Source organism: Tripterygium wilfordii, chromosome 7 (assembly GCF_013401445.1).
Source record: "Tripterygium wilfordii isolate XIE 37 chromosome 7, ASM1340144v1, whole genome shotgun sequence".
Taxonomy (NCBI): Eukaryota; Viridiplantae; Streptophyta; class Magnoliopsida; order Celastrales; family Celastraceae; genus Tripterygium; species Tripterygium wilfordii.
Genome location: NC_052238.1, coordinates 137,366 through 160,372, shown reverse-complemented (window position 1 = coordinate 160,372; position 23,007 = coordinate 137,366). Strand labels below are relative to the sequence as shown.

The window sequence follows — 23,007 nt, the reverse complement described above, 5'->3', positions numbered from 1 at the left end:
TGGGAGATGTGTTTTATATTGAAAGATTATGTTTTGGTGTAGTTTTATTGGGAATAACATGGAGGGCATGATAATTTGTTGGCCATCATGTTGGGTGACAAGGAAAATGTATAGGAATTTGTGTTTTGTTGATGTGGTTATATTGGGAGATGTGTTTTGTTGATGTGGTTGTATTGAGAGAAGTGTTTACCTTGACTTTTTATGTAATAGAAATGGGATCCAATATAGATTTTTATTGAATTAACAAATTAACATTGCTTTAAGATGAACAAGTCTGAACATTATTTACTATTTAGGGACAAAAAAAGTCAAGAACATGCGTGAACGCCGTGACCAATACCAATTTGAGTAATTTAATTAATCATTATCGTCTGGGCCGACCTTATGACTGAGTGGGCCGCTTCATCTCATTGCTCTCCAAATTTTGCTTGAAGCCAGCTATAATATAAGCCTATAAGGCCCCTGACTTGTTTCGGACTCTGGCCCAGTTTACCTTTGGGCCCTTATGCTTACTGATTTCTATCTAGATTGAGCTTAAAATTACAAAAAAAGAAAAAATGAAACATATGGTGGTCAGGTTCTGTTCCTGGCTCCTTGAGGATCAGACTGAGCTTTGGTTTTGAGTTTTGTCCGCCATGGGCCCTTTGGTTTTGGGTTTTGCCCCCCATGGGCCCATACTATATTTGGATTTAGCCCGTTGACAGGCAATGGTCTGTTTTATATTATTGTCTGGACTTCATGTAATCCTCGAATCTTCTCCTCCTTCACTCCAGTTCTTCGTTAAACCCTATAACCCCCCATCAGAGCTCGACCGTCGCTGGCTCCGACACTCGAACCAATTTGAGCCCACCTCGTTTTGCACATCGGAGGAAGCCATGAATCCTTCTCTCCTTACAAACCCGCCTTCATCTACCGCACATCACCCCCTTCTCTTCTATCGCTTTTTCATTCCCTCGTCCTCCAACACCATTAAACGGCGCCGTTTCACAGTCTCCGTCCCCCGAAGCTCATCCGACCAACCATCATCTTCCACTTCCCTATCCACTGACTCCACGTCTCCTTCTACCTCCGACATATTTGGAGGCAAGAAGGAGCTCGCCGGGATCCAGCCAGTGGTGGAGAAACTGTCTCCGCCGCTCAGATTAGCGACCTCTGCCATCCTTCTGGCCGGAGCTATTGCTGCCGGATATGGACTGGGGTCTCGGTTCGGTGGGAACCGAAATGCTGCTTTGGGTGGTGCTGCAGTGGTTGGTGCGGCCGGAGGTGCTATGGTTTATGCGTTGAATACAGCTGTGCCGGATGTTGCGGCCATCGAGTTACATAATTACGTGGCCAATTGTGACGATCCTGGTGCTGTCAAGAAGAATTATATCGATGGAATTGCTAGAAAGTAAGCTTAGTGTTGTTGAATTTAGTATACATAACTTGGTTTATCATTTGATAGTTTTGGATATTAGGCTGTTTCTTAATGCTTTACGAATTGTGAGTACATTTTGAACATAACTACACTTTTGTTGTGTTTTCCTTTTTGTAGATACGGTGTTAGCAAGCAAGATGAGGCATTTAACATGGAGCTTTGTGATATATACTGTCGGTGAGTCAAAAGCAAAATTTCATTAGAATGTGTGCTTAACTGTGGAATAATACACGTTTAGTTAGCATTTATCAATCTATCCGTGAGATTCATTATAGTTGTTTGGATATGTCACAATGTGATCTGATCACTGGATATCTTTTTTCATTTTTTCCTTTGAATATCTTGGTTATCTCTTTTCTTTCCAATTTTTGCTAGGTTTGTGTCTTCTGTCATTCCTCCAGGAAATGAAGATCTTAAAGGCCATGAAGTTGACACGATAATTAACTTCAAAAATGCTTTAGGCATCGATGACCCTGATGCAGCTGCCATGCACATGGAGGTATTTAATTTTTACGTAGGCATATGGTGATAGAATGAACATACTCATGGTTGTATATAAAGTGGAGTTCACTTGTTGGCTTTTAGATTGGTAGGAGAATTTTCAGGCAAAGGCTTGAAGTTGGAGATCGTGATGGTGACATGGAGCAGCGTCGGGTAGGTCACTTGTAATTGTTCCTGTCTTCATTTTATATTTCTCAGTAATTAAACTAGGAGTTTGAGTGGAAATATGCAAGCTTGACCATTACTAGAGAGCCTCCAGTGCAGGCGTTTCAGAAGCTAATTTATGTGTCAACTCTTGTCTTTGGAGAAGCATCATCATTCCTTTTACCTTGGAAACGAGTTTTCAAGGTCACAGACTCCCAGGTAATTCCTCCTCTTTTGCATACATATAACGTATGCAGTAACTTGTAATGAACTCTATTATTTTTATATGTATTTATTCGTATTGGAAATATGCACTATAACCTTTTGTTTTGGTTATTTCAGGTTGAAATTGCTATTCGTGATAATGCTCAGCGCTTATATGCTTCCAAGTTGAAATCAGTTGGGAGAGGTAGTTGCATTATATACTGATAGTTTTTTTTGGTGGGATGTTATCTGAAATGATCTTGGCGCTGAGACAGATTTCAGAATTTTGGCATAGTAATTTAACTTCTATGTGGTTTAGGGTGTGGAAAAATTGCCAACTTTTAGGCCCTAGCTCTTGAATATAACCACCAAATTTGGTGTTTTTTTATGCTGCAATTTATGTAATAGCTTTATCAAAGTGTTGGGTAAGTAATTATTTGAATTTGTATGTCCGCAATGGACAGATGTATCTTTGGTTTTCTGTTGGTGCGTGCTTTGGGTTAAACATTTTTGTCATTTTCTTAGCGGATGAATTGGCTAGTGACCTTAGGCATTATATTTTTACCAAGACTTTCTTCTCAACTTGAAAGCTAATGAAAAATCAACTCATTTCATAGGTGTTGATGTGGAACAGCTTGTTAATCTTAGGCAGGCACAACTTTTGTGTAGGCTTTCTGACGAGGTATCTTCTTGTCAAGTTCTTGTCATTTCCAGATAATTGGCAGCTGGTTTATAGCTGTCTTCTAGAAGATGCATTCTTTTTTTTCCTTTTGCAGCTGGCAGAGGACTTGTACAGGGAGCATACAAGAAAACTGGCTGAGGAAAATATAACGGCTGCACTTAGTCTTCTGAAGTCTAGGACAAGAACTGTGTATGTTCATTACTACTTACCAAATGAATCTATTACTATTTTTAAGTGTTACACCAGTATTGGAGGGTTTCTTCTTCAGTAAACTAGTCGTATCTGAAAGCTAACTTGTCCTGTTGCACACACTTCTCACTGTGAACCTATGGATCGTCATTGTCAAAGCCTTTATCCCAGTCAATGTTCAAGTTGACCACATGGATCCATTATTGAACAACCAATTTCATTTTTTGAATCATCATCATGCTTTAGCCCAACTTGGGACGGGTTAGATCTCTGGGCAGAGCTTGACGTATGAGTCTAGAAAGTTTTTGTCTTTTTAATCCTCTCAAGCTCCATTGGAAACTTGTTATAAATAGAACTCATATTTTGCAGCAGGGGAGTGACACAAGTTGTGGAAGAGCTTGATAAGTTATTGACTTTCAATAACTCTCTTATTGCATTGAAGAACCATCAAGATGCAGATCGCTTTGCTCGAGGGGTTGGTCCAGTTTCAATATTAGGTACGATGCAATCTAAGCTTGTGAATTCAAGTTTACTAAATAGTGACTTTTAACTTCTCATACGTCTTGGTTTAGGTGGTGTGTATGATGGTGATAAAAAGATTGATGACTTGAAGCTTCTCTACAGAGCTTATATTACAGATGCTTTATCAGGTGGTTGCATGGAGGAAAATAAGGTGATTAAACCTTGGCTTATATTTTCTGTGACCTCATTCACATTGCGACATGTCTTACCTTTCTAACTAATTAACCAAATATGGAAACTGTTGGCAGTAAGCCATTAAATATCTTCTTATCGACCATCCCTTTTCAAGTTGAAACTTAGAATTTGTATTGAAATTTTTGATGGTTAGTTAATATTTCATTGAGAGTTCGTCTCTCTCTCTCCCCCTCTCTCAAAAGCAAAATTGGTGAACAACTACTTGAATGTGCTGAAGTTGGGCTTTGTAGCTGAACATATGGAGCTGAAACCATAGTTATTCTTTCAAAATAATTTTGCAATCCTTGGAGAGTTGGAGTATGTGAATAGATTATGCCTCTCCAGTTGCACTCATACTACTAGTATCAGTCCAGAGGAAACCATCCTCAACTCTTCTGTGGTTCTGAATTATGGAAGGTGCTTTGGTGAGCCACTCATGCGAGTCAGTTTTTCAACTCTGATGGTAATCACCAGATTTTGAAGTTAATATGCATAACTGATATGATAACTCATCAGATGTGGATTATGTGCTCGTGTGCACAAGGGTTTGCATGCAGAGTACTGCTAACTTTGCATGCTTAATCAATCTGGCCAGAATTACTTTTTTTTTATGGATAATACTCTCCTGGCCTTGTGTTTGTTTATTTCTTAATTTGCTTTTGGTGGAATTTGTTGGAATGTAGACTCATTTGTCTAAATCTAGTAATGCTCCTTTGTTGCCTCTTTTTTCAGCTTTATGCGTTGAGCCAATTAAGGAATATATTTGGTTTGGGTAAACGCGAGGCAGAAGCCATTACGCTTGATGTTACATCAAAGGTGTACCGTAAAAGGCTTGCACAAGCTGTTTCTGGTGGTGATCTAGATGCAGCAGATAGCAAGGCAGCCTTCCTCCAGAAGCTCTGTGATGAGTTACACTTTGATCCACAGAAGGCCAGTGAGGTTCATGAAGGTAATAAATGTTGATGAGAAGAGAGCTGAGAAATTCACGTTCTTTCCGCTTGTGCCAAAATTTTCTCAATCTTTTTGAATTTTTCTGATATTATTTCTTTTTATTTAAGAAATTTATCGCCAGAAGCTTCAGCACTGTATTGCTGATGGAGAGCTCAGTGATGAACATGTTGCTGCTTTGCTGAGGTTGCGCATTATGCTATGTATTCCTCAGCAAACTGTTGAAGCAGCTCACTCCGATATCTGCGGCAGTTTGTTTGAGAAGGTGATTTGTGTTTACTCTACATCTTTATGATAACCCTGTAATCATGGAACAGAATATTATTAGGCCTTTCCATTGGCTTTTGTATGATGCAACCACTTTGCACTGCTCAAAAAAGGTATGGCAAAAGTTCTGGAAATTTTTTCACCTTCTCAGCAGTGCACCTCTCTCATTTTTGGTTCTTTCACCTAGGATTAGGATTATAGGGGCTTGAAGGGATTGGGTAAGGAACCTTGTTGGGATTTCTGTTGAATAGTTCAACGTTTCTGAATCGATTAGTAGCAGTTCTATTAGAGTGAACCGTGTGTAATCTGTTTAGTGGGACCATATCTGTCATGTTAATAAGTTTCTGGCTAATTAAGTCAACCCTTTTGCTGCTCAGTAAAAAATTACAGTTGCCCAAGCATCTCAACTATATCAACGACAAAAAAAACACCATTTGAGTTTTTCTTTGACTTACGCCAATATGTATCTTTCCAGGTGGTGAAGGACGCTATTGCTTCAGGTGTTGATGGATATGATGTTGATGTTAAGAAGGCTGTGAGGAAGGCTGCACATGGGTTGCGATTGACACTGGAGGCTGCCATGTCTATTACTAGCAAGGCAGTAAGTATAATATCCACCGTGTTGCAATTATGGAGAAAACTTATTTTTCAAATCACACTTCTTTTTCCTCTTCATCATACTTAATAATCTGCATACAGGTTCGCAGGATTTTCATCAATTATATTAGGCAAGCACGGGCTGCTGAGAACCGTACTCAGGCTGCAAAAACACTGAAACAGTTAATAGCTTTCAACAACTTAGTTGTGACTGACTTGGTGGCAGATATAAAAGGGGAATCAACCGATATTTCGAGAGAAGAGCCTAACAAGGAGGAAGAAGAACAAATTGAAGTGGATGAAGAATGGGAATCCCTTGAGACTATTAGGAAAATAAAACCAGGCAAAGATGTTGCTGCCAGGATGGGAAAGCCTGGCCAGACAGAGATAACTCTCAAAGATGATCTCCCTGAAAGAGATAGGACCGACCTTTACAAGACATATTTGCTTTATTGTCTGACAGGTGAAGTGACCAGGATTCCATTTGGTGCACAGATTACTACAAAAAAAGATGATTCAGAATATGTTTATCTAAATCAGCTTGGTGGGATTCTGGGTTTGACCACTAAAGAGATAGTTGATGTTCATAGGACCCTTGCTGAGCAGGCTTTCCGCCAACAAGCTGAGATCCTTTTAGCTGATGGACAATTGACAAAAGCCAGGATTGAGCAGCTTAACGAAGTGCAGAAGCAAGTAGGCCTGCCTCCAGAGTATGCACAAAAGGTGATAAAAAGCATAACAACGACAAAAATGGCAGCTGCCATTGAAACAGCAGTCGGTCAAGGGAGACTGAATATAAAGCAGATAAGAGAACTAAAAGAAGCAGGTGTTGATTTGGACAACATGATATCTGGGAGCTTGCGAGAGAATCTCTACAAAAAAACTGTGGATGACATTTTCTCATCAGGCACCGGAGAGTTTGATGAGGAGGAAGTCTATAATAAGATCCCATCAGATCTCAACATCAGTGCTGATAAGGCAAAAAGGATTGTCCATGGACTTGCGAGAAGTAGATTATCAAACTCACTGATTCAGGCTGTGGCACTGTTGAGGCAGAGAAACCATAAGGGAGTGGTATGAATTCTATGAGCACTTATTCATCTATTTCTATTGAGACGTTTCTTTTTGCTGTGTGCAAACACGTGGTTAGAACAATACTCTCGGGTGTACATGTTGTATGAATGCCTTTTTTTCTATTCAAATAAGCTATCATATGAATGCTTGGATTGCTGCTCTTGTAGGTATCCTCTCTTAACGACTTGTTGGCTTGTGACAAAGCTGTGCCTTCTGAGCCTTTGTCATGGGATGTCCCAGAAGAAGTTGCCGATCTATATACAATTTACGTGAAAAATGATCCAGCTCCTGAAAGACTCTCACGGTTGCAAAATCTTCTTGGCATAAGCGATTCCACAGCTGCTGCTTTACAAGAGAAGGGAGATGGAGTGCCTTCAGTTGGAGCGGAGGAAGAAAACTTTGTATTCTGATTGGCCTCTACACTATGGGCTCCATTTTATTTTATGTTTTTGAAGAAAAGAGAAAAACTACTTGTTCTATGATATTGAATGCATAAGATGATGCAACTTTTATGTAGTTTCAATTGCCAAATAGATTTATAGCACATTCTACTTCTACTGGATTGCCCGAGGACAAAATCATCTTCTTGGAAGTGGCTTATTTATTGGACAAATCCCATTTTGCTAGTTCAAATTTAATAATAATAATAAAAAACATGAGGAGGTGGTTTGATTCAAGCTTTTCTAAGTCGAAACAAGTTTTGACACAACATATCTTGTTTGCTCGTGTCATTTCCTTTTCAACTTATAATTATTCTAAGGCCCATTTGGAGGACTTGTGCTGCTTCTTTTTTGTGTACTATTCTTACAAAGATATTAAGCAACTCTCTAAGGCGGGCCTCCAAAATTTACAAGGAAAATCAAGCCTCGTCCACCTGTTACCGCTCCATATGTATAACATAATCTTGTAGCCAAAAACATAATAATGATTAGTAGTCTAGTTAAGCTGTTACAGTTAGTCTCAACATGGGTACAAAGAATTCCCAAGCCTCAAATAGGAATTACAAACCGCTCCTTAACCTTAAAACTGCTATGTACAATTTTTTCTAGCTAAGAAAACTCCATAACGAACCTACAGTATTACAATAAATTGGAAAGACTGATTTTTTAACTCTTACCACACAAAATGCAAATGCAGATAACATCACAATAAATATCAAGTCTCTGTGCTTGTTCTCGGAGAGGTAACTGCCAAGATGATGTAATAATAAGCGGGAGAAAGCAAGCGAACAAAGACTTGAATCAAACTGTCCATTAGCTGTCTATTCATGCAAGAACATAACATCCTTAACTCAATCAATTTCCCCTTCCTCCACATCATTTACAGGATTCGGAACATGAGGTGGCTCACCTTCTTCTTCTTCTTCTTCTTCTTCATCTGCTTTCATGAATAGACCAAGTTGCTCCAAGGGGTTACTACCCCCAAACTTGAAAGCACCCAAGCCATCGTGGGAATGCTCTGGGCTTGTTTCATCAACAGAGCTTGGCAAATGGTCAGCAGGTGCAGCTCTAAGCAATTCTAGGTCTTCAATAGAATTACAATTTTCATTAATTTCAACAGTCTTTTCCATCTGCACAAACAACCAAAATACGCTTCAATAAAACCCCGCTTCTTGGGGAAAAATGAGTCAATTAACGCCCAAGAAAGAAGAATCGCACAGATGTAACCATAACATGCCTACTCATTTACCTGCCGCAATGCCTGTCGTGCTGCTTCTCTCTTGAGTTCCCGCTGTCGTTTAGCCTCAGCTACAGCTTCTGCTTCAGCTCGCCTTCGAGCATCTTCAGCAGCCTTTGCTTCTGCTTGTAGTCGAGCTTTTTCTGCACATTCATTCGCAAATCACACATTAAGGGATGCAACAAATATATTTATTTTACTTTATTAGCAGAAAAGAAGCATTTATTAACGAAACATGAAACCAAACCTTTTCTTCTCTGCAATTCAATTTTCTCTCTCTCTCTACGAAGTTTCTCAGGATCTCCCTTGTCACCCTGATCTCAGTCCAGAGAAGTAAAATTGGGATCATGCCCAGTATGAAAAAATCACACAGAATGTATTTGATGACAAAGGTTTCCATGTTAATACAGCACCAAAATCTGCAACCAACCTGAGCAAGTGTCTTCTCTCGAGCCTTTAAAATGGTATCCGCAAATCGATTTTTCAAAAGAGCAGCCCTATAGAGCCTTTCAGGGGAGATTTGCCTTTCAATTGGAACACTATCCCCTACAATGTTCAAGGCCAGATCAAGAAAATGCCACCCCAAATAATCACTTTATAATATTTGTCCAAACTCTGGTGGCTTACCATCTTGGCGACAATCTGAATCAACAGAACTTGGCTTCTGTTGGGAACTCTGCTCAAGCTGATCCAACCCACTTAAAGATTCTGTCACAATAATCAGCTTACTTTAAAACTAAAGTAAACCAGTAAAAGATTACGATAACCACAAGCCATGCAGGAAACACCTGACCAACTTCATCGTTACGGATATAGACAGTGGCTGGCAACACACAGTCATTCAATCATCTTGTCAAATATAAAACTTGACAGATTTCGCCGAGTATATTGACTCAAATTTTAATGCAAATTCCTTTACCTCTTTTCAAGCCAATGGGCAATCCCCTAACAGTAACATTAAAACTCAAAAAAGAAATCCAGAGAAGTATTCTCTATCAGGGGGTGGGGTGGGGACCATGAAAAAGAAAAGGCGTCTGGGATCCAAAATCACAGCTCTTAGGAACTCTAAATGCGATTCAAAGGGTCCAAAATGTCTTCCCTTTACAAAAACCAAGCAAACAAGATCGATCAAATTATATCTTCATGACTGCACCTCAACCTTATAATGCCTGTACTAATAGTTCCAGCAACCTACAGAATCCAACAGATCACCAAATCTTTCCAGAAATAAACAAAGAAGATCTCCCCGTCCACTTTACACATGAAGCACCAACACACATACTTCCTCAATAGAATACTCACATCCCAAAACGCGCCGAGTTCTTATTCTTGTGATTTCAAATAGTTAAAACTTAAAAGAGTCAATTGAGCTTTCTCAATTGCATAAATTGACAATGAAGCCAAATTAAGAATGGTCAACAGTAATGGTGGCAGTGATATTACAGCAGTCAAGACAACAAGAGTATGTTCTGAGTCTAATTGTGAACCAAGATCACAATGACATGCAGGAAAGTTGTCCAGTGGACACAATTGAAAAAGCTATCATCTAGCCTCGCAATTCCTCTGCTCCACAGTACCCAGTCCGAAAAGAAAAGGCATCACTCTAATAGTCTAATACAGAAAAGACCTCTAGTTCTCAAAACTTTTTACTATGACAATGATATTCAAACCTCTTTTCAGACTGCTGCTATTACTAATATGCCAACAATTAGAACCTCAGCACTCATATACCAAAAAATGACTGCATTCAATTAAAAGTCAAAGGTTTTAACCATCTACTCCACTCTGAACATGCAAGGAACACAAGGATTACGATGAGAGGCACTCACGATCTCTGTCAATATTATCACCGCCATTCGTCTTTTCATCTAATTCAGCACCATAGCCTAAACCTCCAGGTACCTGAAAGAAATATAGAATGAGTACAATGCACAAGGACTCCAACAATGTGTATCAACCACGTGATGCCAATGCGCAGCAACTAGACACATAAATCTATTGATCATCCAAATGTAAATGACACATAATTGCAGTATTTTGAGTATTCAGAACAAATAGAACCTCTGGCTGATCTACTTGACTTAAATCTCTAGCATTCTCATATTCACTTTCAGATGAACTGCCTGAGTCTGCTCCTGCAGATAAAAGGAAGGCATGAGAATAACCATAAATATTAAAGGATCCAAATTTTTCTGTTAGTCGTGAAAAAACGATCATCATAACAGAAATTTTAGCTTCAGCACACGAGCAATGAAATAGTGAATAAGATGCACCAAGTTAGCAAGGGGATACAGTAGAAATATGCTGCGATCCAAATTTAATGTTGAGATAAAAAAGTAGGCTTTAGATAACTATCCGTTCTTTTTTTGAATGGATAACTACCCTCTTTTTGAATAGATAACTATCCTCTTTAATCACCTCCAATGCCCTGGAAACACATCCAGCTACAAATAAATTGGTCATCTATGATTGTTGTCCACCAAACTTCATATGATAACAAAGATTGAACTTTCATATGACACCAGTCTAAACACCAGCTATGATGCATCGACTTGGGGCTTGAAATTATGTGTTGTTACTACCGCAAAGTAAGTGTTTCTGGGCACTAGAGCCAGCTTGCTGAATTTTTCTGGTTAAGAAGCATAGATTCTCTGTTATTCACGTCTGAGAGGATGCACATGGACCAAGTCACCAAGCAAACAAAAGAAAGAGCACGACAAGCAAAGTAAGAAACAAGCAATCAATCCTCAAAGAGTAATAAGGCAATGGAAGCAGCAGTTGACGAGAGTCGAGAGATTAGGTGGAAGTTCAATGGTGTTTGGAAATGGATGGGAAAAGACTATAGCTTGTATTTAATCAATACGTAAAGTCATGATAAAAACTCAGACGTATACAACAAATTTTAAGAAATAGGCATTGTAGAACTAGGGTGTGCTCCAAAAATACTTGATATCATTGACCAATTCAACCATTAATAAAAGGGAAGAAAGAAAAACAATGCATTCTTTTGGAGTGAATAAATCAAATAGGAAAATCACACTATAACTAGGTTCTTCAAACATAATAACAGTCTAAAGACAGATAATTGACTGATAATTAACACTTACGCAACAGTTTCAACTTCAGTACATTTATAATGCAATGAGGAATTTCAATATTAAACTTAAGGGCGAGACTTTGCCCAGTGGTAGCGTTGCTTCATTGCAATCTAGAGTCTAGATTTCACTAGTCCTTTTCCTTCGCAATCTGGTGGTAAGGCTGCATACATCTGCCATCAAGGCATCAACCTTTTTTTTTACATATTTGAATGTCATACTCCTCTACATTTCATTCTTCAGCTGAATACTTTGACACAAATAAGAAAAAACATTTTATGTTGTCCAGTTCTTGAGTACTGCAATCTGATAATAAACAGATCACTGAGTTGACTAGTTCTGAAGTATGCTATATGGTCATAAACCGAGCAAGGGAAAAGTTGTAACACAACCATACCAAGGGAAAAAGTCATAACATAACTAGCCAAAGAATATCTTAAATTACCACTGGAACTGCCTGAACTAACACATTTGTTTCTTCTACAGCATGCATCCTTTTCTATCTCCACTGTAGGGTAACTCGAGACAGGAGGCTCATTTCCACCAATATCAACCTCCTCATCCTCAGGGTCATTCCCTGCAGACCGAAGAACAAGAAAAAAAAAAAAATTAAAACAACTCCGAATTTCAACCACTACAGTCCGATTATAATTACAAATGAAAGCATTGAATAATTACCTTTACAATGTTGCATAGATGAATTGCTCAAGCCAGATTCATTCAACAGCTATGGGAAGAGAATAGAACACAACCTTTGTCATGTATTCAGAGGCAAATATAAGATGAAAAATTACATTTTCAGCCAGACAATGGCCTACCTCTATTTCACAAGGTACAGCTCTTGCTTGGTTCTGTTGTTTCTCATGAAAATGGTCATCTAAGAGTTTACGCAAAGATAACAAGGTGTCATCGCTGAGATCATCCATATCAATCTCAATCTCATCTTCTCCAGATTCCTTCCCATTTGAACTACGCTCCCTCAAGAAATCTACAATATGTATAGGCATTTCACCAAGTAAAGATTCCAATTCCCGTCCAAGACTATTCTTTTCTTCCTCCGTCATTACCTTCTTAACCGGCTCAGGTATAATTTCATGGTGGATTGAAGAAATTTTCCTTTTTTTGGAGGAAGGTGTTGACTTTGCTGTTTCCAAGTCTTCAGGAGCACTCAACTTAACTGCAACTTGTTCTGATGCAGGTAATTTCTTCTCGATAGTTTTCCATCTTACTTCAAAATAGTTACTGAGAGAAACAGCCATGACATGGACATCATTACCGGCTGGATTATATGTCATTGCATTGGAGAAGGTAAGCCTCACATCAGATAGAAACTCCAACGGGGTAGAATATTGACCAGAAGTTATTTTGTTCTTTATTGTTCCCAAATCCATGGGATTCGTAATGATGGTGTGATAGTCCGGTATTTTCAACTTCACTGCATCAACAGGAGTGTTAAAAATAAATCCATACTGATGTGCCATCAACCGTTTCAACAAGGTTTCACACTGTTTCATCAATATACTATTTGTTGTGCTCGAACTAGGAGCCAGTTTCGTCGACTCAAATCTTCCAGTAGCATTCCGATTCGAATTTTGTCCCTTGGCTGGCTTGTTATTCACTTGCCTCCCATTTGTAGAAGTCACGACAGAGGATTTCCAAAAGTTTTCTGCCTGAGGTCCATTTTGCCCATTGCTACAACTAAGAATATCACTAGAAGATGAAACTGTAGCACCATTTATTCTCTGAAACCCAAATCTCTTCTGAAGGATTCGTATCTGTTCCAGTTCTGATCTCAACCTACTCTTCAATTTCTTTCTTTTGGATGACGACAGGTTAGACAAATAAATGACTTGGAAAGGGGCACCAAGTGTTTCCTGCTTATCATTATTCAGATTTATGCATTTCCTTGTTGGGACACTTGAATCATCAGAGGCAGCAATCTCCATGTCAATTCGTCCGGAGCTACCAGACCCTTCTGATTCTCCAGCCATCTCAAATGTATTCCTGTAATATCCACCAGAGAATTTTTTATTCTTCATTGTCATCTTGGACAAAGTATGTTCGGGTACGTTCTTTTGTATTTTATATCTGTAGCAAAAGGTTCTGATTCAATCACAAACTCTGCACATATCGAAAGACAACAATTAGTCTTCACGTTCTTTTCAAACAATCCTGCTCTCACTTTCTACCCATTATATCAAATGTGGTTAGGCACCGGCAAATGCATGAAACAAAGTCAATCTTACTCACTTAGCAGGGTTCTAACATTCATTTCTCAAAACCTTGAAAAAGGAAAGGGATCTCCTCTTCTTTTTTTAGGATTTCCAAAAAATTTGGGGAAGCAGTATCTAAAATATAGCCAATAAAACTTTCTGCATGACCATAACGACCTACAATTATTTTCCTTTTTACTTTATGCTGGGATTTTTTTTAATTTCCTTTATAGTTCGTCCTGCAATGTTTCTGCTTCATGTCTCTTTGGGTTACCCTCCCTTTGCGCCCCTTCAGAAACTTATCATGTATTCGAGAAAGGGAGATAATATGCAATTAATCACTATCAATATAAACTCGAGGCTATAACTTGTTTAATTAAGGGTTGGAAATTGGAATTTGATAACAGTGACAAAAATCCTTTGTCTGGCAACAGAACTCAAGTTCCGCACTAGAACTTTCTACACCACAGAAAAAGTAGCCTAAACTACAAAAACACCCCCTAGCTCAATTAGGAATAAAAAAGAAGAAGTACCGAAGCCGAGATTTAATTCAATAGACCCAGAGGCCAGAACGCTAGAGAAATTTACCAGCGAACTGTCTCTTGCCGCTAAAGAGATGCAATTAGTCCTTTCCTGGCATTGGAAGTTGTTCCCCGAAAACGAACTTCAACGGAATCAGCTGACAGTTGACATCACAACCCTAGATCAGCGAACAAAGCAGAAAAACCCTAAGCCCCAAAAAAAAATTAAGCGATGAAGAGCGCATAAGTTGAAGGAGAAAGTAGAAAACCCTATAAATCTCCGGAGGCGCGATCTGGATCAGGAAACAGAGGCACTCGAGCCGAATAGGAAGACGAAGAGCGAGCTCAAAAGAAGGAAGTCTCAAAAACCTAGAGGGAAATTACTCAATTATAGAGGAGGGATGCGAGAATTTTCACTTTCTAGCGTCTGTCTACGGCCGAGTGGCGGTTGATGGAGCCCATAATCATAGTGACTTGAGCGGTTGGATTAGGATCGAACTGTGTCTGATGCTTCAGGTGTAGCAGCCGTTGGATTAAGATCAAAGGGAGGAAGATGTAAGCTGAGAGCCCAAGCCCATCCCTTACGGAGAAGAGTTAAAAAAAAAAAAAAAAAAAGACCATACAAATTACAAACATTAATTTCTGCATATGGTCATGGACCGGCCCTATTAATGGGCCTTTCCTTTTACCGTTTATCAACCGGGCCTTGAATTGCCAAAATGAAATTAATGATTAGATTGGGATCTGATATTAGATGAATTACCTTACATCAATTTAATTAAGCATGCAAATATTTAGTGAATCTAATTCAAATAAACCATTATTTGCAAATGAGCCATTGGTTGAGTGACAATGACTTTGCATGTCCCTGATTGAGGTCATGGGTTCTAGTCTCACCTCCTCCGAATATTTATAAGGAGATGTGTGGGCTTAGTCTGCCCCTGCGTGGGCTTGATTTGTGCCTCCTGCGTGTTTCATAGGCTTGAACGGCTTGATCTGGTGGTGTGTCGTATATTCTATTTGTACTTGTATTCAAAAAAAAAAATAGACCATTTATTTTATCCTCAACTAAATGTGACATGTGAAATAGTCATTGATTATAAACCATATATAAGGTCCACTTAATATCCAACAACTTGATAATAATTAGAGGTAAAATAAGAGGTCAATGGTCATATTTTTGAGGAGTCTCAAACATTATTTCATTAATAATTAATAATAATAATAAAGTTAATTATATAATAATTGAATATCCATTATGGGATTTCGCCCAGCCTAGTAATTATTAGGCCTACTTTTGGAGGAAACTAAGGAGCTGGAGGCCTAGCTAGCAATCAATTAATGGCCCAATAGTAAGCCCAGAATATCAACTCTTGATGAATGGAGGAGGCAACCTCAAAACCAAAATATTGTACCTCAATGTTTGGTAATATTGCTGCTCTGCTCAAGATCTCTGGAAGAGACGACGACTATCAAATTAAAGAAGCAGAAGCGCGCAGTAGATTTGGATCTGCATGCCCATGTGCATACACGTGCTGGCATTTCTAAATTAAGGATCTTAAGTCTAAGTCCAATTAATATGAATATCCCCTGAGTTGAGTTGCTTCGATCGGATCAAACTCCAATTACTTTGTTTCTTCACTTCTTGTGTTGTAGTACTTGATTAAATATATATATATAACTTGATTTTTCCATTCATCGTATGAAAAAGAAGAAGAAGAAGAAGAAAAGGAAAAATATAACAACATGGGTTTGCATGAATGAATTGAAGAGGAAGAAGAAGATGATGATGGGAGATTACTGCAGCTTGTTCTTGCTATTTGAAACATAGAGCTTAAAAGCTTTGGTTTGGAATGTTTTTTGATGGGTGTTGCCGGAGTAGTCGTACGTGTTGCAGTAATAGGAAGGTGGAGGTGTGTGATGCAACCTGACTCTTAAGAGTTCCAGGTTGAGATTCCCACGAAAATGAAAATGAAAATGGAACTGAAACTGCTGCACTGGTTATTCCTTCTTCAGTCTTGGCTGCTGAATCCTTCTTCATTTGGTTGTCTTGTCATCACCGTTTCTCTGTTTAGCTTAGAGTATACTCATAAGATATAAAGAAAATCGGTGCATCGATTTCAATTCGTAGGTTACAGTGGACTTAAAAAGGGAATAGTAATTTTAAACTCCATTAATTGTGTATGTGGGTGGGATCTAAGACACCTCATAAATTTTAACAGATACAGCCCAATCATAAGATGCCAAGTCATTGTGATTTGTGAGTGAAGACAGGGGAGAGTTTATCATTACCACCATGAGCTTGCACACACGACAACTTTCCCCCTTAATATAGTGCTAGTGCTGGTGGTCAGAATAATTCGAGCTCGAAAGATATGCTTAAAATTGAATTTCATAATCATATTTTAGAGAGAGAGAGAGAGCCAGAAAAAGAAACGGCAGTTGTAGTTATAGGGTTTCTTCTTTTCTAGATCGGGATCAATAGGAGGAGCTGCAGCTTCAACCAAGGTAACTACTTTCTTTAAATCTTCTTATTTGTCTTTGCTTCAATGTGATATAATTCAATTTTTGATTTTTTATCTAATTATATTTTATTGTCGATTACCACCCTAACCAAGATATTTGTCGGATTTAGGGTTAACCATGATCGTAAATATTCTTTTAACCTTTTCAAATTGCTAAAATTTCTGGTTTCTGTGCCTGCCTTGATGGATTCGTTAACCGATACGACTATAGGTTTTGCTCACTTTTGTGAAACTAAAGAAGAAATTTTTAGTTGATTATTCATTTTTTTACTATGACGTTTTGGTTCAAGAGGCAAAAAAATAATAATAATAATTAATTTTCTTCGTCGATAATTTTATATTGCATATATGTGTCTGTGTGAAAGGAGATAAACACTGTTGATCTTTGAACAACTTCCACATATTTGGCTAATTTTTGTTAATGAATTAGTGGAAGATGACTATTTTGCTTCGCTTTGTCCATTTTTCTTTTTACTACTTGAGGCATAAGAACTGAATCGTCTCTGATCTTGGTTTCTGGTTCTGAAATACTCTCTGTCAGAATCATCGTCTAAATCCCACTGGATCTACTTTCAGCAATCTTGTGTTTGTTGAGAAAAAAGAGCAGGGAATGCTGAAAGATGTGCCTCTGCGTTCCGAGGATCATCTCTAAAGCCCGTGAAATTGTGGGTATAATAGAGCTCCCATTCTTCGTCCTTGATGAGACTGGATGTTTGAATTGCGTTCCCCCTATATTATGTGCCCCGGTGCACCGTGAGCTTGCTACTTGTTATGGGGCGCCTGTTGTGTTAATGCATGATCTTTGTGAAGACGGTTGAGTTTCTTTATAATTTCTGCTTGGTAAATCACTCTTATTAGCTGGAGAGTATTATAGTGTAGCACGTTTTGTAGCTTGGCATGGAACATAAACCGAGTGTGCTGACACAAAAGTATGAGTTGGGGAGACTACTAGGCCAAGGCACCTTTGCAAAGGTTTATTATGGGAGATGCATTAGAACTAGCCAGAGTGTGGCCATCAAAGTAATAGACAAAGATAAGGTTTTGAAGGTTGGTCTGATGGATCAAATCAAGCGAGAGATATCTGTCATGAGAATTGTTAGACACCCTAACATTGTGCAGCTGTATGAGGTAATGGCCACCAAAAGTAAGATTTACTTTGTCATGGAATATGCTAAAGGTGGTGAACTGTTTAACAAGGTGGCTAAAGGAAGGTTAAAGGAGGATGTTGCAAGGAAGTATTTTATACAGCTTATTAATGCTGTTGATTTCTGCCACAGTAGGGGTGTTTATCACCGGGATATAAAGCCTGAGAATCTATTGTTGGATGAGAATGAGGATTTGAAGATCACTGATTTTGGGTTGAGTGCCCTTGCTGAATCCAAGCGACAGGACGGGCTACTCCACACCACTTGTGGCACTCCCGCGTATGTTGCTCCTGAAGTTATCAACAGGAAAGGCTATGATGGGGCGAAGGCTGACATTTGGTCTTGTGGAGTTGTCTTATATGTCTTGTTGGCAGGATATCTCCCTTTTCATGATTCTAATTTGATGGAACTGTATAGGAAAATTGGCAAAGCTGAGTTTAAATGCCCTAATTGGTTTCCATCTGAAGTACGTAGATTACTGTCCAAGATTTTGGATCCAAACCCCAATACCAGGGTTTCTATAGCTAAGATCAAGGAAAGTTCGTGGTTCAGGAAAGGATTGAGCTCCAAACAGAGTAAACCCGAATCAGAAAGCAGGGATGTTACTTGCTCAAATACGAAAGCTTCTGGTCCTTCTGAGAATTGCAGTGTGGCTCCTGAGGCAAAAGAAGAATTAATCAGACATTCAAATTTAAATGCTTTTGATATCATTTCCCTTTCTGCTGGGTTTGATCTTTCTGGGTTATTTGAGGAGGATTACTTGCAGAAGGAAGCTAGATTTACTTCCACACAACCTGCCTCTGTCATTCTCTCTAAATTGGAAGATGCAGCAAAGTGTCTCAACCTGAAGGTGACGAAGAAGGATGAAGGTTTGTTGAAAATGGAAGGAGTGAATGAAGGTAGAAAGGGGATATTGTCCATAGACACTGAGATCTTTGAAGTCACGCCCACTTTTCATTTGGTGGAGATGAAGAAATCCCATGGAGATACATTGGAGTATCAGAAAATTTTGAAAGAAGAAATAAGGCCTGCTCTCAAAGATATTGTTTGGGTTTGGCAAGGTGGGCAAGAACATCTGCAGCCCCAGCAACAGTAACAGCCAGCTATATCTGCAGAAAGTTTTCTTAGAATTTTATGGCATTGTCAATTCTCTCTGTACGTTTGCATGTCTGTAAATTTTCATATGTTACTCATCTTCAAACCTGTGTGCTACGTATATGCTTCTTTTTGTTATGTTGTTAATTGTGACTTTTGTGCCCATGACTGCCAATCTATGGAAATAATATTTGTCTTTATTTTGTTGTATCCAATCATATCACTCTGTTTTGGTTGCGCTGAAATCTGAAATAATTGCTGGAAAACACAAAAGGATTGCCTCTGAGATAGTACAAAAGGATCTCCATTCTTCGCTTAGTGGTATTGAGATCTTGATAATGCAAAATGTGGCATGCTTGATCTTCTTGTTTGAGGTTTGGTTTTAAGATTGCAGGTGGAGGAGATCGGTGGTTCGAGGTTGACATTATCTGTGCTCATGTTTCAGTCATTGACAAATTTCTTGTGGCATTGAAATTTACCTCTCATTTTAGTTAAAACAGTCAACTAAATTGGTAGTGGAGATATTAATATGGCATTCTTGAGGTTGAGGGTTTCATTGCCACTTGGATGAACAACCTGCCTGCCTTTTTGAAGGCGAGATTCTTGATTATTTTCTGGACTAAGAGCAAGCAACCTGCCTGCCTTTTTGAAGGCGAGATTCTTGATTATTTTCTGGACTAAGAGCAAGCCACTTGTTCGGTAATTATGTGAGGGTTGGCATGATCATTGTCCCATATGTTAAGTGGTTCATATTGTATCCAGGTGTATTCCTTGCTGTACAATCCCAAAGATGCCTGCTTTTTCCTTGTAAAGATACGTTGAAGAGCATACAGGTCCGTGAACTCTGGATTGATCATTAGAACACTCTGATTGTCTAATGGAAAGAGCATTTGAAAATACTGCTACCTGTATAACTTATGTTACTTCCTATAAAAATATGACTTTGAAGTTGAATCAAACCAATTTACTGTGTCAAGCTCAAGTTTTCTTGCACAAAAAAAGTGATTCAAGATTTAAAATAAACAAGGAATTTTTACTTACAATTATGGTCGCCATTGCAAAGACATCATTATCTGGAACACTGTGAACGGGGCAGTAAGCGGCAGCTGTTCTTAAATACTCTTGTTCCATTAGAAAAAAGGTTCTCAAGTGTCTTCTTATGGGATTCTGGTGATAACAAGGAAGAAGCTCTCGACCAAATTCTATACTATACTAGTTTTACTTGAGTTCCAAACAACTTCTGCACAAAAGATTCTCAAATCGCTCGTGATCAAAACATTTCAGGAAAAGAGTGACAGATCACAAATCAGAACAATGTGGAAAAAATACTAGTCTTTGAAGGTAAATTGCTTGTAGCATTATTGACATGTAAACTCTAACCCAAGCAGAAAAGGGCGAAAATAACACAGTAGAGGGGACTGAGAACTTCAGAACCCTTAACCCACCGGTCAATTAATAAAGCATGATAGTATGCAGTACTCAATTCACTATCAGCTCAGGTGAGAATTATTTTTCTACTGAAAGATAATATATTTCAGTGTAGCCACTTCACACATACTAGACAGTGAAGTTTAACATTCTTCCTTTTATTTGGTGCTGCTTGTACGCGCAACAAGCTCTAATGTTGCGGGACAAGGAGACTAGGTCAAATCAATAATCTCAGGACAAACAATTGAAACTCTTCTTTTCTTGCTGCATGGCCTAATTCTGCAGCCTGGAGATGGCGTCAACAAATCTATTACCTCAACTTCACGGGAGAAAGAAAAATTGTGGAATGATTGATTGTCATTATAAGGAGTTTCTTTGCCTGATAATTGTTGTCTTCTTGGCTGATCCAAATCAATAATACTCTCTTTGACCAATTTGATCATATCTCCATGCACAGCGGTTTCTTGCATGGAAAAGCTAGAAACCACTGAAGTGGCCGTTGTAAGTAGCGATTTGATGAAACCAAATGAGTGACCAAAATCTCCTTCTGTAGTAAAGGAGTCCCTTGGCTCCCTTTTACTGTATTCATCAAGAATTCCAGATTTATCATAATAGGAATTGTCAACGTCACATGACTCGTATACTGAAACAACACCAGTGGCATCAGCACATGTTTCCCCTGCAGTTATGCTGCCATCGGCAGTTGAATCATCCACAGGGCCAGCATGTCTTTTTCCCATCTTTGCCTTAGCCATCTGACTTGTCTTGCTACCTTCATCACCTTCATTTCCAACATTCAAGCAACCTTCATTATCCTCACCTTCAGACACACACTCATTTCCTTCACTGTAGCAGGGAAGGTCATCCATGGAGCACACATGTACCTTCATGTGTTCAGGCAAACTTGGGCAACCAGCAGAATGACTGGTGTATTTTGTTGAGAAATAGTTCGCTCTAATGTTTAAGCTAATCATACAAAAAAAGAACAACATTCAGTACTTGACTAACAAGTCATTACAATTTAATCAGGTCCTAATAGTTGCATGTATTATAAGACCATACCTCTGCCAAGCTGGAAGGTTGAGCATTGTGTACGCAAGTTTAATCTTATTGGCAACTCCAGAAAAAGATTTAAAAGTTGCGGCAGCCTGCCGCACAGCAAGCGATTCGGTTGGGTGCTGCCAGGCCCATTCAAACTGCGAGTTACAATTGAAATTTACACTTGAATGTCATAGGACCAAGCCGTCAAGTCATCAAACTATTTGTCTTTGATATAGCATTTGAAATTGTTAAAAAACAATGAACTCAGTTTATGTTGTAATCTGATTCGGGGTTCACTTTTTTCTTGAGAACTAACATGTTTGAGATCTGTCTAGGTTCCTACATGTGTACTTGTACTTGCAACATATTTCCTAGAGTCGTAGACCAATTGTGGCGGACCTAGCTTCCATAATATCATGCGTACCCTCCCAATCTAAATATCTGAAAAAATCATACAAGCACTATGCTTGCCCCGAAGTATGAATACCAATGCAGATAATACTACTCCAGATAAAAACATTGATGCAACTGAGCAATCAAGAAAGAGAGTAAATGGACAATGACCTGAAGAGCGGATACATTTGTTGGGAAGCCGTATAAACACAAAACCATCTCCCAGGGACGCCTCTTCTTGGTCCTCCACGCACCACTCCTAATCTCACCATTATGTTGCCTGATCCGGCGCCTTGGATTCACTGTAAATCTGAAATCGAGCCGATACTTTCAATAATCAAATTCATTGGATTTCCTCAACTCTTACCAGCCAAACACACACAAAAAAAAAAAAAAACCCCATTGAGAAGGCTATTGAGAGTCAAATAAAAAATATGAACAGAGAAATCTATCAAATCAAATTGATCTTTTTTCATTAGATTTGAACGAAGAAATAAAGGCTAATAATTGATTCTGGGAGCACAAGAAGATTGGTAAAAAATAAGATCGATGAATCTGGAGTTTCTAAAGGAGAGAACTAGGAATCACAAACAAAGGTCATTCGGGGGATTGAAAGTTAAGAGAGGAAAGAGAAGAAAGGCAGAGATATGCAAACCCGATGTAGGTGTGACCCTTGAAGCGAGGGCAGAGCGAAGTCAGTAGGTAGCAGGCGAAGAATCCTTTTCCTTTCTCTTCTTCTTCTCGTTCCGGAGTTAGGGTTACAGAGCTTACGTTCTTCGATGCTCTTTTCCCCATCTCTGTCACTCTCGATTGCAATTCGACCGTTGACATTATTGCCGTTGTAGGTAACTAGGTATATATGAAGGGTACGAAAAAGTTCTTCAAAATATGTATTTCAAATTTGTCGTTATATTTTTTGTTGTGCGAGTTTGAACCCGGAGGGTTAAATTATTTTACAAGTACACCCTTGTTTTTTTTTTGTCCCCCTTTCATTTCTAGTCCGAAAATAGGCCATGATTGTAGATAATAGATGGGTTGGGGGGGCTTAAGAGTATTGGGTGAATTAGAAGATATATATGCTGGACTCAATCAAATTTAAATAAATAATAAACAAGGTTCAAAAAGACAAAACAAACAAAAAGTGTGAATGGACTC

The 23,007-nt window shown here is 38.7% G+C and overlaps 4 protein-coding genes across 8 annotated transcripts; 2 read left to right on the top strand and 2 right to left on the bottom strand.

Moving 5' to 3' along the window:
* Positions 1–736: 736 nt before the first annotated feature.
* Positions 737–7,311, top strand: LOC120002281 (protein TIC110, chloroplastic-like). Its single transcript, XM_038850972.1, has 15 exons — positions 737–1,390; positions 1,535–1,594; positions 1,793–1,916; positions 2,003–2,071; positions 2,183–2,281; positions 2,405–2,471; positions 2,884–2,948; positions 3,043–3,137; positions 3,507–3,634; positions 3,710–3,810; positions 4,566–4,782; positions 4,892–5,046; positions 5,524–5,649; positions 5,748–6,719; positions 6,887–7,311. The coding sequence occupies exons 1-15, from the start codon at positions 876–878 to the stop codon at positions 7,127–7,129; spliced, it is 3,036 nt and encodes a 1,011-aa protein (XP_038706900.1). The 5' UTR covers positions 737–875; the 3' UTR covers positions 7,130–7,311.
* A 312-nt stretch (positions 7,312–7,623) lies between these two features.
* On the bottom strand, positions 7,624–14,653 carry LOC120002057 (transcription factor GTE8-like). 5 transcript variants are annotated; one of them, XM_038850621.1, is made up of 12 exons: positions 14,495–14,653; positions 14,293–14,404; positions 12,310–13,612; positions 12,170–12,218; positions 11,937–12,068; positions 10,458–10,531; positions 10,226–10,298; positions 9,024–9,104; positions 8,827–8,942; positions 8,644–8,710; positions 8,409–8,539; positions 7,624–8,289 (listed from the first exon to the last, which is right to left on the bottom strand). In XM_038850621.1, exons 3-12 carry the CDS (start codon positions 13,534–13,536, stop codon positions 8,011–8,013), a joined length of 2,229 nt encoding a protein of 742 aa, XP_038706549.1. In that variant the 5' UTR covers positions 13,537–13,612; positions 14,293–14,404; positions 14,495–14,653; the 3' UTR covers positions 7,624–8,010. The 5 variants fall into 5 exon arrangements, with proteins under 5 accessions (XP_038706549.1, XP_038706553.1, XP_038706550.1 ...); XM_038850625.1 differs by having other exon boundaries at positions 10,458–10,525; XM_038850622.1 differs by having other exon boundaries at positions 14,293–14,383; positions 14,495–14,651.
* Positions 14,654–16,576: 1,923 nt separating this feature from the next.
* On the top strand, positions 16,577–19,200 carry LOC120002059 (CBL-interacting serine/threonine-protein kinase 10-like). The gene is made up of 2 exons (XM_038850627.1): positions 16,577–16,733; positions 17,292–19,200. Exon 2 carries the CDS (start codon positions 17,648–17,650, stop codon positions 18,989–18,991), a length of 1,344 nt encoding a protein of 447 aa, XP_038706555.1. The 5' UTR covers positions 16,577–16,733; positions 17,292–17,647; the 3' UTR covers positions 18,992–19,200.
* A 1,094-nt stretch (positions 19,201–20,294) lies between these two features.
* LOC120002060 lies at positions 20,295–22,830 on the bottom strand. Its single transcript, XM_038850628.1, has 4 exons — positions 22,508–22,830; positions 22,024–22,162; positions 21,481–21,614; positions 20,295–21,384 (listed from the first exon to the last, which is right to left on the bottom strand). Exons 1-4 carry the CDS (start codon positions 22,681–22,683, stop codon positions 20,631–20,633), a joined length of 1,203 nt encoding a protein of 400 aa, XP_038706556.1. The 5' UTR covers positions 22,684–22,830; the 3' UTR covers positions 20,295–20,630.
* Between the last annotated feature and the right edge of the window lie 177 nt (positions 22,831–23,007).

Bases quoted from the DNA above. Each gene is read 5' to 3' on its own strand.
- LOC120002057 (XM_038850621.1), bottom strand. From the start codon at position 13,536: ATGACAATGAAGAATAAAAAATTCTCTGGTGGATATTACAGGAATACA. The intron at 12,219-12,309 runs GTAGGCCATTGT...CTCTTCCCATAG, and splicing joins CTGTACCTTGTGAAATAGAG to CTGTTGAATGAATCTGGCTT. The intron at 10,532-11,936 runs GTAATTTAAGAT...TTTTATCTGCAG, and splicing joins TAGTTCAGGCAGTTCCAGTG to GAGCAGACTCAGGCAGTTCA.
- LOC120002059 (XM_038850627.1), top strand. From the start codon at position 17,648: ATGGAACATAAACCGAGTGTGCTGACACAAAAGTATGAGTTGGGGAGA.
- LOC120002281 (XM_038850972.1), top strand. From the start codon at position 876: ATGAATCCTTCTCTCCTTACAAACCCGCCTTCATCTACCGCACATCAC. The intron at 2,282-2,404 runs GTAATTCCTCCT...TGGTTATTTCAG, and splicing joins TCAAGGTCACAGACTCCCAG to GTTGAAATTGCTATTCGTGA. The intron at 3,138-3,506 runs GTATGTTCATTA...CATATTTTGCAG, and splicing joins AAGTCTAGGACAAGAACTGT to CAGGGGAGTGACACAAGTTG.
- LOC120002060 (XM_038850628.1), bottom strand. From the start codon at position 22,683: ATGTCAACGGTCGAATTGCAATCGAGAGTGACAGAGATGGGGAAAAGA. The intron at 22,163-22,507 runs GTTTGCATATCT...GCTCGATTTCAG, and splicing joins AAGGGTCACACCTACATCGG to ATTTACAGTGAATCCAAGGC. The intron at 21,615-22,023 runs GTCATTGTCCAT...TGTAACTCGCAG, and splicing joins CAAATGTATCCGCTCTTCAG to TTTGAATGGGCCTGGCAGCA.